The 14,396-nt window shown below is 56.8% G+C and overlaps 1 protein-coding gene and 1 pseudogene across 1 annotated transcript in view; one reads left to right on the top strand and one right to left on the bottom strand.

Moving 5' to 3' along the window:
• LOC135306179 (zinc finger protein 850-like) overlaps positions 1-14,396 on the bottom strand; it is a gene marked incomplete at its 5' end in the record, with an annotated part of 412,436 nt that overhangs the window by 72,779 nt on the left and 325,261 nt on the right. The window contains 1 exon segment of the mRNA XM_064429767.1: positions 1,549-2,333. Within this exon segment, the coding sequence (XP_064285837.1) occupies positions 1,549-2,333 (785 nt within the window).
• Positions 1-14,396, top strand: part of LOC135305611 (zinc finger protein 345-like) — a 77,860-nt pseudogene that overhangs the window by 44,524 nt on the left and 18,940 nt on the right.

The raw sequence follows: 14,396 nt of genomic DNA on the forward strand, positions 1-14,396 counted from the left end.
ACACATAATTCTCATAATGTTTCTCATTTGATTAACTGAATTTTTATCCTTGCTTTTTTCCCCATGTTGTTCCTTAACCAAGCAGTAAGTAATAATGTGAATGTTGTCAATGAATTTTCTTGAGCTGTTGCTTAATATTCTATCTGGCTTTTACTGAACCTTGCCTGGGAATTTTTAAGCAATCTCAGACACTTGTTCATACCAAGCCTTGGGAGCATGATGTGCAGGATTGACACTGGAAAGCAAGAGAGTCATTCAAGAGGGATGAGTTTAACTGTCCATTTTATTACGCTTCTATTTATTTCACTCTAATAAGCCAAGCCAAGCTTTTCTTGGAGGCAGAATGTGTGTGGGAGGCACTACAATATTATCCCATAGCTCTGGGCTGAATGGCACCCAGACTTTGGCTGCACAAGCTGGGGAAAAAACGTTCCTGCCCTTGAACTTCCTTCCTATCCTCTCAACAACTGATAACAAAATTATAAATCAATAAACTACAATTAAAATGAAATCAATTATAATAAAAATGAAATATTTTTTTCTTACGATACTCCAATGATTCAAGCCAAAACAACAATAACTATTACTATAACATACTATAACACCAAGAAATATAAACAAATTATATAACAAGAAATACCTAGGGAAAGTTTTAAGTCAATAACTAATATACTTGAGATAAAAAATATCTAAAAAAACTAACATGCAATCCAACACACCTTAGTAAAACAATTTGTAATTCAAATTTACTAAACACAAAACCAAGCACCACTAGAATTTCTCCCACATTTTAACCAAACAATTAAACTTTAATAACACCCTTAAGTACTCTAAACCTATTCAAAATTATTTTTAAAAATTTACTTGTCGGTGAGTGGTTTTCTTTGGATATTGATTTTTAGATTGTTTGGGTTAGATGATTTAAAAAGTGGCATTTTATAGCAAATTAATCAGCTGAGAAGGCAGCACTCTGCAAACAGAACTGACTGAAAATGAATGGGACAGAAATCAGTAACTCTGAAAGTTTTATTTGCTGTCAAATACATCCCACCCAGCCAGCCCCACACAATCCCCATCCCACCGCTCCCAATTGGGATCCCACTGCTCCCAATCCCTTTCCAACCCCATCTCACCCTGGTGGTTGTGGAATGGAGTGAGTTTAGCGTGGGATTGAGTTTTTTTGAGGAGGGAACAAGCAATTTGAGGAGGGATTGAGCCTTTATGGGTTAAAAGTAAATTGTTTTGATTGGGATTTGAGTGGTTTTGAGGCGACAGATCCATCCCTCTTGGCTTTTGGACCGCAGAGAGGTTGAGAATAGAAAAACATTAAGGGCAAACTAAAAAGAGGAGCAGCCAGGTGTGTTCCCAGCATGGATCACAGGGAATGTGGGTCACCAGGGCTGTGCCCAGCGTGGGTCCTGCAGTGGGGGATGGAGCTGGAGCAGCGCACGAAGCTCTTCCCGCACTCGGGGCACTCGCAGGGCTTCCCTCACCGGTGCCTCCGTTGGTGTTGGGTCAATGTAGAGCTGCTGGAGAAGCTCTTCCCACACTGGGGACACTCGTAGGGCCTCTCCCCAGTGTGGATGCGCCGGTGGGTGACGAGGTTGGAGTTGCACTTGAATCCCTGCCCACAGTCGGGGCAGCAGAAGGGCCTCTCCTCTGTGTGACTCTGATAGTGCTGGAGGAGATCAGAGCTAATCCGAAACCCCTTCCCACACTCGGAACACTCGTAGGGCCTCTCCCCAGTGTGGATGCGCCGGTGGGTGACGAGGGTGGAGTTGTGCCTGAATCCCTTCCCGCAGTCGGGGCAGCAGAAGGGCCTCTCCTCTGTGTGACTCTGATAGTGCCGGACAAGATGGGAGCGGATCCGAAACCCCTTCCCACACTTGGAACACTCGTAGGACCTCTCCCCAGTGTGGATCTTTTGGTGCATGATCAGGTTGGAATGCTGGCTGAAGCTCTTCCCACATTCCCCACACTCCTAGGGCCGTTCCCCAGTGTGGGTCCTCTGGTGCCTGATCAGGTGGGAGCTCTGCCTGAAGCTCTTCCCACATTCCTCACACTCGTGGGGCCTCTCCCCAGTGTGGATGCGCCGGTGCCTGACGAGGTGGGAGTTGTGCCTGAAGCCCTGCCCGCAGTCGGGGCAGCGGAAGGGCCTCTCCTCTGTGTGCGTGCGCTGGTGTAGGAGGAGACTGGAGCTGGTCTGAAACCTCTTCCTGCACTGATCACACTCGTAGGGTCTCTCCCCAGTGTGGGTCCTATGGTGCCGGATCAGGTGGGAGCTCCTGCTGAAGCTCTTGCCACATTCCTCGCACTTGTGGGGCTTCTCCCCATCAGGAACCTGCTCATGGACCACCAGCTCCGAGCTCTGGCTCCATCTCCGGCCACCTTCCTGGCCCAGGCTGGCTCTTTCCCCCTCAGATCCCCGTGATCTGTGTTTGCAGCCCTTCCGCGTGTGGCATCTCCGGGGCTTTTCCTCCCCGTTGGGTTCCTGCACCGTGGAGCCGCTCAAAACGGCCTCTGCCACGAGGTTCTGCTGGGCTGGGCTGGGAGATGCAGCAGGAGAGAGAGGGAAAGGGGCACTGACTTCCTCCTCACCTGCCTCAGTGTCCCAGGGCATCTTGCTCTTCCTCACTGCTTCCCAGGGGTTGGCAATGAGAAATCCTGGTGAGGGGAAAATAAGGGATGAGCACGTTGAATATGAAGGTCCCTCTGCCCGAGCCCACCTCGAGAAGTCACCGGCCATCTGGGCTCCAGAAAAACCTCCCAAACACCAAGATTCAGCCCTAAAAATCCTACCAAGAGCTCCCTGTCCCTTGTCCCTCCCCTCTGGTGTTTGGGGTTCCCCCTGTCACAGCTTCTGGGGTCACGCTTGAATTGGGGGTCCCCTTTCTATTCGGCGCCCGCCCTCCCCAGCCTGCTGGCAGTCCCAGCAATCCCAAAAGCTGCCCCCTCTTCACTCTGCCCATTCAGGGGTGCCGGGGCTTTTTGGGCTCCCTTTTGGGCTCCCTTCTCCCCTCATGCTCTGCTCCGGGCTGCAGGGGCTCCAAGGAGTCCCCCCTGCCCCTCTCCAGCCTCTGCAGGCTCCCGCCAATGGCGGCGCTCCCCCCTCTCTGGGCTCCCCACTTTGGGCTCCTGGGGGACACAGGGCTCTGCTCCTCCAGGCTGCCTCTGCCGCCACCGCCACCCCCCAATGTTCCCCCAAGGGGCCTTTTCCGCTCAGCCTTGCACTTCTTCATTCTCCAAACATCCCCCCAAAAAAATCCCAGCCCAGGGACCCCCCGGGATATCTGGGCCGAGCTCCCCCTCCCCGCTCACCTGCGCCATGGGGGGCGATGATCCCACAGGTGGGGGCTGCGAATGCACGGAGGGCTCCACCGCGAGATTCCTGCTGCTCAGCCTTGATCTGCCTTTGTCCCTCCGCTTCCTCTTCCTGCCCCTTCTCCTATTCCATCCCCCCGCCTCCTCCTAATCCTTCTCCTCCCTCACCACACCTCCTTCTCCTTCTGTGCCTGCTCTCTCTCCGCCTTCCCCCTCCTCTTCTATCTCCCCACCCTCCTCCTCTCTAATCCCGCCTCCTTCTCCTCCTTCATCCCTCCCCTCCCTCCCTCCTCCTCCTCCCCCAGCAGCAGCGACGCCCTCGCTGCCCCGTTCCCGGAGCCCTCGCAGCCCGCGGCAGGAGCGGGGCTGGAGCCGGCACAGCTCGGCACGGGCAGCGCGGGGCTCTCGGCTGCTCCCGGCCGCTGCGGAGAAGGGGGGAAGCCGGCCCGGGCAAAAGGAGAGGCAAACTGCGACAACTGGGGGCCCCACATCCAAACTGGGCTCTCCTGGGGAGCCTGCCTGGGCACTGCCAGCCCTTGGGGCTCCTCTCGGCACAGCCGGGAGGGGGGAACGCACAGAGGGCTGCGGGATCCCAGCGCTGGCAGCACTGCCAGGGACTGGGCTCTGCTGGGATCGTACTGGGATCATACTGGGATCATACTGGGATCATACTGGGAGTGACTGGGACTGTACTGGGTTTGTTCTGGGATCATACTGGCATCACACTTGGACTGTACTGGCTTTGTACTGATACCATTCTGGGATCATACTGGGAGTGAGCAGGAGCCTGCAGAGGCAATTGAGACCATGTTAGGGGCAATTGGGATCTACTGGGAGTGACTGGGATTATGCTGAGGGTGACTGGGAGCAGCTGGGAGCAACTGGGATCATGACAGGAGCAACTGGGAGTGGCTGGCTGCATGCTGGGAGTGACTGGAAACAACTGGGCTTCTACTGGGATCAACTGGGATCATGCTGGAGGTGACTGGGATCATCCTGGCAGTTAGTGCCACTGCACTGAGGCTGACTGGGAGTGCTTGGCAGCAAATGGGATCATACTGGGGAATAATGGGAGGGACTGGGAACATGCTGGAGGGAACTGGGATGCACTGGGAAATACTGGGAGTGACTGGAACCAAAGGGAGGGTGAAAGAGAGCCACTGGAACCATGTGGAGCACAACTGGTTCATACTGGCAGGGACTGGGAGCACACTGGGCTCATCTCTGGATCATACTGGGAGGGACTGGACTGATACTGGGAGAATCTGAGAGTGACTGGGAACACTCCCTGCACATCATCCCCCATACTGGGCCTGACTGGGAGCAACTGGGATTATACTGGGACCACACTGGGAGGGCTGGCATGTGACTGGGATCCAACTGGAGCTTACTGGGATCATATTGGGGTTGAAAGGGAGTGACTGGGATCACACTTTGGGCTTCTGGGAGCACCTGAGAGAAACTGGGATCATGCTGCAAGCAAACTGGAGGAACTGGGCAGGACTGGATGCATGCTGGAGGCACCTGGGATATTCTGGGCATGACTGGGGGATCACACTGGGAGAGCTGACACCTTCCTGGGGCCACTGGCAGCGCCTGGGAATGACTGCAGACATGCTGGGACAAGGTGGGAAATGTTGGGGGGTTTTGTGGATTTTGGGGGGTTTGGATTTTGGGGGTTTTATTGGTGCTTTGGGGGGGGGGGGGGGTGTTGTTCTGGGGGTGTTTGGGGGTTTATCGAATTTTTTTTTTCTATTTTGGAAGGTTTTACTGGGATTTTCCTCAGTTTTTTTGGGATTCTCAGAAATTCTGGGGGTTTTATTGGGATTTCTAGGAGATTTTGAGGCATTTTATTGGAATTGTGGGGGCTTTTAGTGGGATTCATTGGGGATTTGGTTTTTTTCAGAATTTTCTTGGGATTTTTGGGGTTTTGTGGGTTTTTTTTGGGTGTTGCCATGATTTCTTTGGGTGTTGGGGGGGATATAATGGGATTTTTATTATTTAGGGGACATTTTGGGGGGGATTTGCGAGGTTTCATCTGGATTTTGGGGGTTCTTGAGATTTCAATAATTTTGTGGGCTTTTATTGGGATTCTAGGGTGTTCTAATGGGATTTTGTGAGATTTATTTCAGATTTCATGAGTTTTATTGGGACTTTTGGGGCTTTTAAGGAGATCGTGATGCCTCTCAGCCCTTCCGCAAACCCTGGGACAACCCCAAAGGCCCCAGATGCCCAAATGCCACACAAATTCCACTAAAAATCCCAACTTCCTCAGCAAATTACAATAAGATCCTCCAAAACCCCAGAGAACCCCACAAAATCCCAGTGAATCCCACCCAAACTCAAAAACCCTCCCCAAAATCTCACTAAACCCCCTCAAAAATCAACCCCCCAAAACCCAAAACTCCCCAAATCCACAAAACCCCCAAAATCCCATAACCCCCCAAAACCCAATAATTCTCTCCAAAACCCCAATAATACCCCTCCATCAAATCCCTCCAAAGTTCTAAAAAAAGGCCTCCCAAAATCCCCAAAAACCCTCCCAAAAATGCCCCCCAAAATCCCCCCAGACTCTCTGGGGCCGTCCTGGATCAGGGGCACCGGCCGGTGGAACAGGAGCCACCTCAGGGGCCCTCGGAGCTCTGTGGGGAGGGGGCACCATGGGAGACCCCCAGAAACGGGAGGGGGGCGCTGGGAACCCCCTGGATCCCCAAATCTCCCCCGGGAACCCCAAATCCCCCTGAAAAGCCCCCCAAGGTTGGCCCAGGACCACCCTGGAACCCCAAAGTCCCCCCAGCACCCCCAGGACCCCCCTCGAGACCCCTCTCAGGACCCTCCCCACCCCCAGATCCCCCCACAGTGCCCCAGGACCCCTCCCCAGACCCTCCCTGACACCTCACGATCCCCCAGCCAAGAGCCCTCCCCAGACCCCGCCCCACACCCCGGAACCCTCCCCAAAGCCCCCCCAGCCCCCCGGACCCTCCCACGCCCCCCCGATCCCCTCTCAGCCCCTCCCGGCCCTGTCCCGGCCGCCTCAGCAGCTCCCGGAGCGCTCCGGCCGCTCCCAGCGCCGCCCCCGCTCTCTGCAGCGCCCGGCACCGGCACCGCCGCTGCGCCTCGCCTCTGATTGGCTGCAGCGGCGCGGGGAGGCGGGCGCTGCTGAGGGGAGCCGCGCCCTCATTGGCTGGTTCGGGGCGGGGCGCGCCGCTATTGGCTGGAGAGTCCGTGCACGCGGCGGAGGCGGGAGATTCAGAGGCGAGCGCGGCTGAGGAGGGCGCTGAGGGGAAACTGGGGGGGTTTGGGGCGGTCTGAGGAGAAATTGGGGATTTGGGGGAGATTGACGGGAAATAGGGGGGTGTGCGGCGGGTTTGGGGATAATGAGGGGGTCTGAGGGGGCTTTGGTGGGTCTGAGGGGGCTTTAGGGATCTTTGGGGGCAGCTTGAGAGGGTCTGGAGTGTTCTCAGGTGGGTTTAGGGGGATCTGAGGGGAATTGGGAGGGTCTGAGGGGATTTTGGGGGGTTGTGAGAGGAGCTGGGGGGATCTGGGAGGTTCTGAGGTGCATCTGGGGGGCTTTAGCAGAGTGTGAGGGGATTTCCCAGGGTTTGGGGGGGGGGGGGGGGGATTGAGGGGTGTGAGGGGGATTTGGGGCACTCTGATGGATTTGAGGGGGGTCTCAGGTGGGTGTGGGGTCAATTTTGTGGGGAACTGGGGGGGTCTGAGGCTCCAGGGAAGGTTTTGGGGGTCCAGAGTGATCCTGGGCCAACCTTGGGGGGGTTTGGGTCTCCCAGAGGGGTCCCGAGGGAGATTTGGGGGTCCCGGGGGGTCCCAGGCCCCCCCTGAACCGGGGTCTGGGGGTTTTGGGGCGAGGGGGCACAACAGGGGTTCCACCCCCCCCCCCTCCCGTTTCTGGGGGTCTCCCATGGTGCCCCCTCCCCACAGAGCTCCGAGGGCCCCTGAGGTGGCTCCTGTTCCACCGGCCGGTGCCCCTGATCCAGGACGGCCCCACAGAGTCTGGGGGGATTTTGGGGGGGGGTTTGAGAGGGTTTTTGGGGATTTTGGGGGGGTTTATGGAGAATTATTGGGGTTTTGGGGGGTTTTGTGGATTTAGGGGGTTTTGGATTTTGGGGGATTTTATTGGGGGTTTTGAGGATTTTTGGTGGGGGGAAATGTATTGAAATTTCTCTGATTTTTTTTTAAATTTGGGTGGGTTTCATTGGGGTTTTGTGGGATTCCCTGGGGTTTTGGAGGGTTTTATTGGGATTTTTGGGGAATTCTGGGGGGGCTTTAGGGTTGTTCTCAGGTGTAGAGAAGGGGTGAGAGGCACCAAAATCTCCTTAAACACCCCAGAAGTCCCAATAAAACTCATGAAATCCGAATTAAATCTCACAAAATCCCATTAGAACACCCTAGAGTTCCAATAAAAGCCCACAAAATCTTTTGAAATCCCAACAAACCCCCCAGAATCCCGATTAAACCCCACAAGTGCCCCCAAAAATATCCCCTAAACCATAAAAAGCCCCACAAAATCCCCCCCAAAACCCAAAGAAATCATGGCAACCCAAAAAGACCTCCCAAAAAACCCCCAAAAATCCCAAACCCTCAAAGAATCCCACTAAATGCCCCCACAATTCCAATAAAATTGCACCACGTGTCCAAAATCCTGCAGAAATTCCAATAAAACCCACCAAAAATTCCAAAGAATCCCACCAAATCCCAGTAACACCTCTCAAAACTTAAAAAAAACCCAGAAAAATATTTCACTAAACCCCCAAATACCTGCAGAAAAACACCCCCCCAGAGTGCCAATAAAACCCTCCGAAAATCCACAAAACCCCCCAAAATCACCCTCCAAACCCCCCAAAATTCCCCAACTCCCCCCAAACCAAATAATTCTCTCCACAAACCCCAGTAATTCCCAGCTGTTCCCAGTGTGGTTCCATCACTCCACTATGGTTACAGACACTCCCAGTATGGTCCCAGTTGGACCCAGTTGCCCCTGCTCTAGTCCCAGTCACTCCCCAGATGATCCCAGTCCCTCCCAGCACAGTCCCACTCACTCCCAGTTGCCCCCAGTGTGGTCCCAGGTCTCCCCATCATGGTCCCAGTCGTTCTCAGTGTGGTTTCAGTCCCCCCAGTACGGTCACAGACACTCCCAGTATATCCCAGTTGCCCCCAGCATGTCTGCAGTAATTTCCAGGCGCTGCCAGTGGCCCCAGGAAGGTGTCAGCTCTCCCAGTGTGATCCCCCAGTCATGCCCAGAATATCCCAGGTGCCTCCAGCATGCATCCAGTCCTGCCCAGTTCCTCCAGTTTGCTTGCAGCATGATCCCAGTTTCTCTCAGGTGCTCCCAGTAGCCTAAAGTGTGATCCCAGTCACTCCCTTTCAACCCCAATGTGATCCCAGTAAGCTCCAGTTGGATCCCAGTCACATGCCAGCACTCCCAGTGTGGTCCCAGTATAATCCCAGTTGCTCCCAGTCAGGCCCAGTATGGGGGATGATGTGCAGGGAGTGTTCCCAGTCGCTCTCAGATTCTCCTAGTATCAGTCCAGTCCCTCCCAGTATGATCCAGAGATGAGCCCAGTGTGCTCCCAGTCCCTGCCAGTATGAACCAGTTGTGCTCCACATGGTTCCAGTGGCTCTCTTTCACCCTCCCTTTGGTTCCAGTCACTCCCAGTATCTCCCAGTGTATCCCAGGTCCCTCCAGCATGTTCCCAGTCCCTCCCATTACTCCCCAGTATGATCCCATTTGCTGCCAAGCACTCCCAGTCAGCCTCAGTGCAGTGGCCCTCACTGCCAGGATGATCCCAGTCACCTCCAGCGTGATCCCAGTTGATCCCAGTATAAGCCCAGTTGTTTCCAGTCACTCCCAGCATGCAGCCAGCCACTCCCAGTTGCTCCTGTCATGATCCCAGTTGCTCCCAGCTGCTCCCAGTCACCCTCAGCATAATCCCAGTCACTCCCAGTAGATCCCATTTGCCCCTAACATGGTCTCAATTGCCTCTGCAGGCTCCTGCTCCCTCCCAGTATGATCCCAGAATGGTATCAGTACAAAGCCAGTACAGTCCAAGTGTGATTCCAGTATGATCCCAGTATAAACCCAGTAGAGTCCCAGTCACTCCCAGTATGATCCCAGTACAAACCCAGTACAGTCCCAGTCACTCCCAGTATGATTCCAGCAGAGCCCAGTCCCTGGCAGTGCTGCCAGCGCTGGGATCCCGCAGCCCTCTGTGCGTTCCCCCCTCCCGGATGTGCCGAGAGGAGCCCCAAGGGCTGGCAGTGCCCAGGCAGGCTCCCCAGCAGGGCCCAGTTTGGATGTGGGGCCCCCAGTTGTCACAGTTTGCCTCTCCTTTTGCCCGGGCCGGCTTCCCCCCTGATCCGCAGAGGCCGGGAGCAGCCAAGAGCCCCGCGCTGCCCGTGCCGAGCTGTGCCGGCTCCAGCCCCGCTCCTGCCGCAGGCTGCGAGGGCTCCGGGAACGGGGCAGCGAGGGCGTCGCTGCTGCTGGGGGAGGAGGAGGAGGGAGGGAGGGGAGGGATGAAGGAGGAGGAGGAGGCGGGATTAGAGAGGAGGAGGGTGGGAGGGGATGTGGAAGAGGAAGGGAAGGCGGAGAGAGAGCAGCCACAGAAGGAGAAGGAGGTGTGGTGAGGGAGGAGAAGGATTAGGAGGAGGTGGGGGGATGGAATAGGAGAAGGGGCAGGAAGAGGAAGAGGAGGGACAGAGACGGATCAAGGCTGAGCAGCAGGAATCTCGCGGTGGAGCCCTCCGTGCATTCGCAGCCCCCACCTGTGGGATTATCGCCCCCATGGCGAAGGTGAGCGGGGAGGGGGAGCTCGGCCCAGATATCCCGGGGGCTCCCTGGGCTGGGATTTTTTTGGGGGGATGTTTGGAGAATGAAGAAGTGCAAGGCTGAGCGGAAAAGGCCCCTCGGGGGAACATCGGGGGCTGGCGGTGGCGGCTGGCGGCAGAGGCAGCCTGGAGGAGCAGAGCCCTGTGTCCCCCAGGAGCCCAAAGTGGGGAGCCCAGAAAGGGGGGAGCGCCGCCGTGGGCGGGAGCCTGCAGAGGCTGGAGAGGGGCAGGGGGGACTCCTTGGAGCCCCTGCAGCCCAGAGCAGAGAATGAGGGGAGAAGGGAGCCCAGAAGGGAGCCCAAAAAGCTCCGGCACCCCTGAATGGGCAGAGTGAAGAGGTGGCAGCTTTTGGGATTGCTGGGACTGCCAGCAGGCTGGGGAGGGCGGGCACCGAGGAGAAGGGGGACCCCCAATGCAAGCGTGACCCCAGCAGCTGGGACAGGGGGAACTCCCAAAGACCAGAGGGGAGGGAGCAGCGGTGGGGAACTCCTGGGGTGGGTTTTTCAGCACTGAATCTTGGTGTTTGGGATGTTTTTCTGGAGCCTAGGTCGCTGGTGACTTGTAGAGATGGACTTGGGCAGAGGGACCTTCAAACTCAACGTGCTCATCTCTTTTTTTCCTCAAAGCAGGATTTCCCATTGCCACTTCTTGTGAGGCTGTGAGGAAGATGTCCCTGGACACTGAGGCATGTGAGGAGGAACTCAGTGCCCCTTTCCTCTCTCTCCTGCTCCATCTCCCAGCCCAGCACAGCCCCGGCTGCAGGGCAGCCTGGGGGAATCTCCTTGCCCTTGCCTGTGGCCCAGAGGCAAATGCCATCCTGTCCTTGTCCTTCCTCCCCCAGAGCAGGAGCTGAGGATGGAGAGCAGGGAGGACAAATCCCTGCGGCAGAACCTCATGGCAGAGGCCATTTTGAGCAGCTCCACGGCGCAGGAACCCAACGGGGAGGAAAAGCCCCTGAGATGCCGCACGAGGAGTGGCTGCAAACGCAGATGGCGGGGATCTGAGGGGGAAAGAGCCAGCCTGGGCCGGGAAGGCAGCCGGAGATGGAGCCAGAGCTCGGAGCTGGTGGTCCATGAGCAGCTCCATGATGGGGAGAAGCCCCACAAGTGCTTGGAGTGTGGGAGGGGCTTCCAGATAAGCTCCAACCTGATCCTGCACCAGAGAACCCACACTGGGGAATGGCCCTACGAGTGTGATCAGTGCAGGAAGAGGTTTCGGAGCAGCTCCAGTCTCCTCCTGCACCAGCGCACGCACACAGAGGAGAGGCCCTTCCGCTGCCCCGACTGCGGGCAGGGCTTCAGGCAGAGCTCCCATCTTGTCCGGCACCGGCGCATCCACACTGGGGATAGGCCCCATAAGTGTGAAGAATGTGGGAGGAGCTTCAGGGAGAGCTCCACCCTGACCCAGCACCAGAGGACCCACACTGGGGAACGGCCCTACGAGTGTGGGGAGTGTGGGAAGAGATTCGGACATCGCGCCAACCTCCTTGTCCACCAAAAGATCCACAGTGGGGAGAGGCCCTATGAGTGTTCCGAATGTGGGAAGGGGTTTAGGATTAGCTCTGATCTCCTCCAGCACTATCGGATTCACACAGAGGAGAGGCCCTTCTGCTGCCCCGACTGCGGGCAGCGATTCAAGTGCAACTCCAACCTCATCACCCACCGGCGCATCCACACTGGGGAGAGGCCCTACGAGTGTCCCCTGTGTGGGAAGAGCTTCTCACAGCGCTCTCACTTCACCAGACACCAACGGAGGCACCGGTGAGGGAAGCCCTGCGAGTGCCCCGAGTGCGGGAAGAGCTTTGTGCGCTGCTCCAGCTCCATCCCCCACTGCAGGACCCACGCTGGGCACAGCCCTGGTGACCCACATTCCCTGTGATCCATGGTGGGAACACATCTGGCTGCTCCTCCTTTTGGTTTGGCCTTAATGTTTTTTTTCTCTTCTCAATCTTTGCAGTCCAAAAGCCAAGTGGGATGGGTCTGTTACTTCAGAATAACTCAGCCCCACTGAAAACAACTCAATTGTTGAATGAAAGCTCAATAGCACCAGGGATTTGCTTCTTCCCACCTCAAAAAACTCAATCCCACAACAAAGTCACTCGACTCCAAAGCCACCAGGCTGACATGGGGTTAGAATGACACTGGGAGAAGTGGGATCCCAGTTTAGTGCAGAGGTACGGGAATTGCGTGGGGCTGGGTGTGTGAGATGTATTTGATAGCAAATAAAACTTTCAGACTTACTGCTTTCTTCCCGTCCATGCTCAGTCCCTTGCAGTTCTGTTTGCAGAGTGCCGCCTCCCAGAGTGTCCCCTCACAGTTGCCGCCCTTGGCCTGAGCCTGCCCCTTTCCCCTCACGGTTCCGCCCTTTCCTTGCCCCCTTTCCCCTCACGGTTCCGCACTTTCCTTGCCCCCTTTCCCCTCACGGTTCCGTCCTTTCCTTGCCCCCTTTCCCCTCACGGTTCCGCCCTTTCCTTGCCCCCTTTCCCCTCACGGTTCCGTCCTTTCGTTGCCCCCTTTCCCCTCACGGTTCCGCCCTTTCCTTGCCCCCTTTCCCCTCACAGTTCCGTCCTTTCCTTGCCCCCTTTCCCCTCACGGTTCCGCCCTTTCCTTGCCCCCTTTCCCCTCACGGTTCCCGCCCTTTCCTTGCCCCCTTTCTCCTCACAGTTCCGTCCTTTCCTTGCCTCCTTTCCCCTCACGGTTCAGCCTTCAGGAGGACCTTCAGGAACGGGAAAGGAGGAGGAGGAGGAGGAGGGAGGGAGGAAGAGGCCGAGCAGCAGCAGAAGAGGAGAGGGAGAATCTCGTGGCCCTGGTGGTCCCTGAAGCCGCCGCAGCCCCGGGAGCATCGCCCCCCATCCCGCAGCTGCCCGGGGAGGGGGAGCACGGCCCGAATATCCCGGGGGTGCCTGGCTTTGGGGCTTTTTGGGGGGGATGTTTGCAGCTGGCAGGGCTCCAAAGCAGCCCAGAGCAGAGAATGAGGGGAGAAGGGAGCCCAAAAGGGAGCCCAAAAAGCCCCGGCACCCCTGAATGGGCAGAGTGAAGAGGGGGCAGCTTTTGGGATTGCTGGGACTGCCAGCAGGCTGGGGAGGGCGGGCACCGAGGAGAAGGGGGACCCCCAATGCAAGCGTGACCCCAGCAGCTGGGACTGGGGAGCCCCTGAACAGCAGAGGGGAGGGACAAGGGACAGGGAGCTCTTGGTAGGATTTTTAGGGCTGAACCTTGGTGTTTGGGAGGTTTTTCTGGAGCCCAGATGGCCGGTGACTTCTCGAGGTGGGCTCGGGCAGACGGACCTTCAAATTCAACGTGCTCATCCCTTATTTTCCTCAAACTATGATTTCTCATTGCCAACCCCTGGGAGGCTGTGAGAAAGAGGAAAATGCCCTTGAGACAGTGAGGCAGGTGAGGAGGAAGTCAGTGCCCCTTTCCCCCTCTCTCCTGCTCCATCTCCCAGCTCAGCACAGCAGAATCTCATGGCAGAGGCCATTTTGAGCGGCTCCACTGCGCAGGAACCCAACGGGCAGGAAAAGCCCCGGAGATGCCGCACGAGGAGGGGCTGCAAACACAGATCACGGGGATCTGAGGGGGAAAGAGCCAGCCTGGGCTGGGAAGGCGGCCGGAGATGGAGCCAGAGCTCGGAGCTGGTGGTCCATGAGCAGCTCCATGATGGGGAGAAGCCCCACAAGTGCTTGGAGTGTGGGAAGAGCTTCAGGTGCAGCTCCAGCCTGATCAGGCACCAGGTGATCCACAGTGGGGAACGGCCCTACGAGTGTGGGGAATGCAGGAAGAGCTTCAGACTTCGCACCAACCTGATCTACCACCAAAAGATCCCCTCTGGGGATAGGCCCTATGAGTGTTCCGAGTGTGGGAAGGGGTTTTGGATCCGCTCCCATCTTTTCTGGCACTATCGGATTCACACAGAGGAGAGGCCCTTCTGCTGCCCCGACTGCGGGAAGGGATTCAGGCACAACTCCACCCTCGTCACCCACCGGCGCATCCACACTGGGGAGAGGCCCTACGAGTGTCCCCAGTGTGGGAAGAGCTTCTCCAGCAGCTCAACTTGACCAGACACCAACGGAGGCACCGGTGAGGGAAGCCCTGTGAGTGCCCCGAGTGCGGGAAGAGCTTCGTGTGCTCCTCCAGCTCCATCCCCCACTGCAGGACCCACGCTGGGCACAGCCCTGGTGGCCCACACTCCCTGTGATCCATGGTGGGAAATTGTAGCCATATTTTAGGGAA

This window comes from Passer domesticus, chromosome 8 (genome assembly GCF_036417665.1).
Source record: "Passer domesticus isolate bPasDom1 chromosome 8, bPasDom1.hap1, whole genome shotgun sequence".
NCBI lineage: Eukaryota > Metazoa > Chordata > Aves > Passeriformes > Passeridae > Passer > Passer domesticus.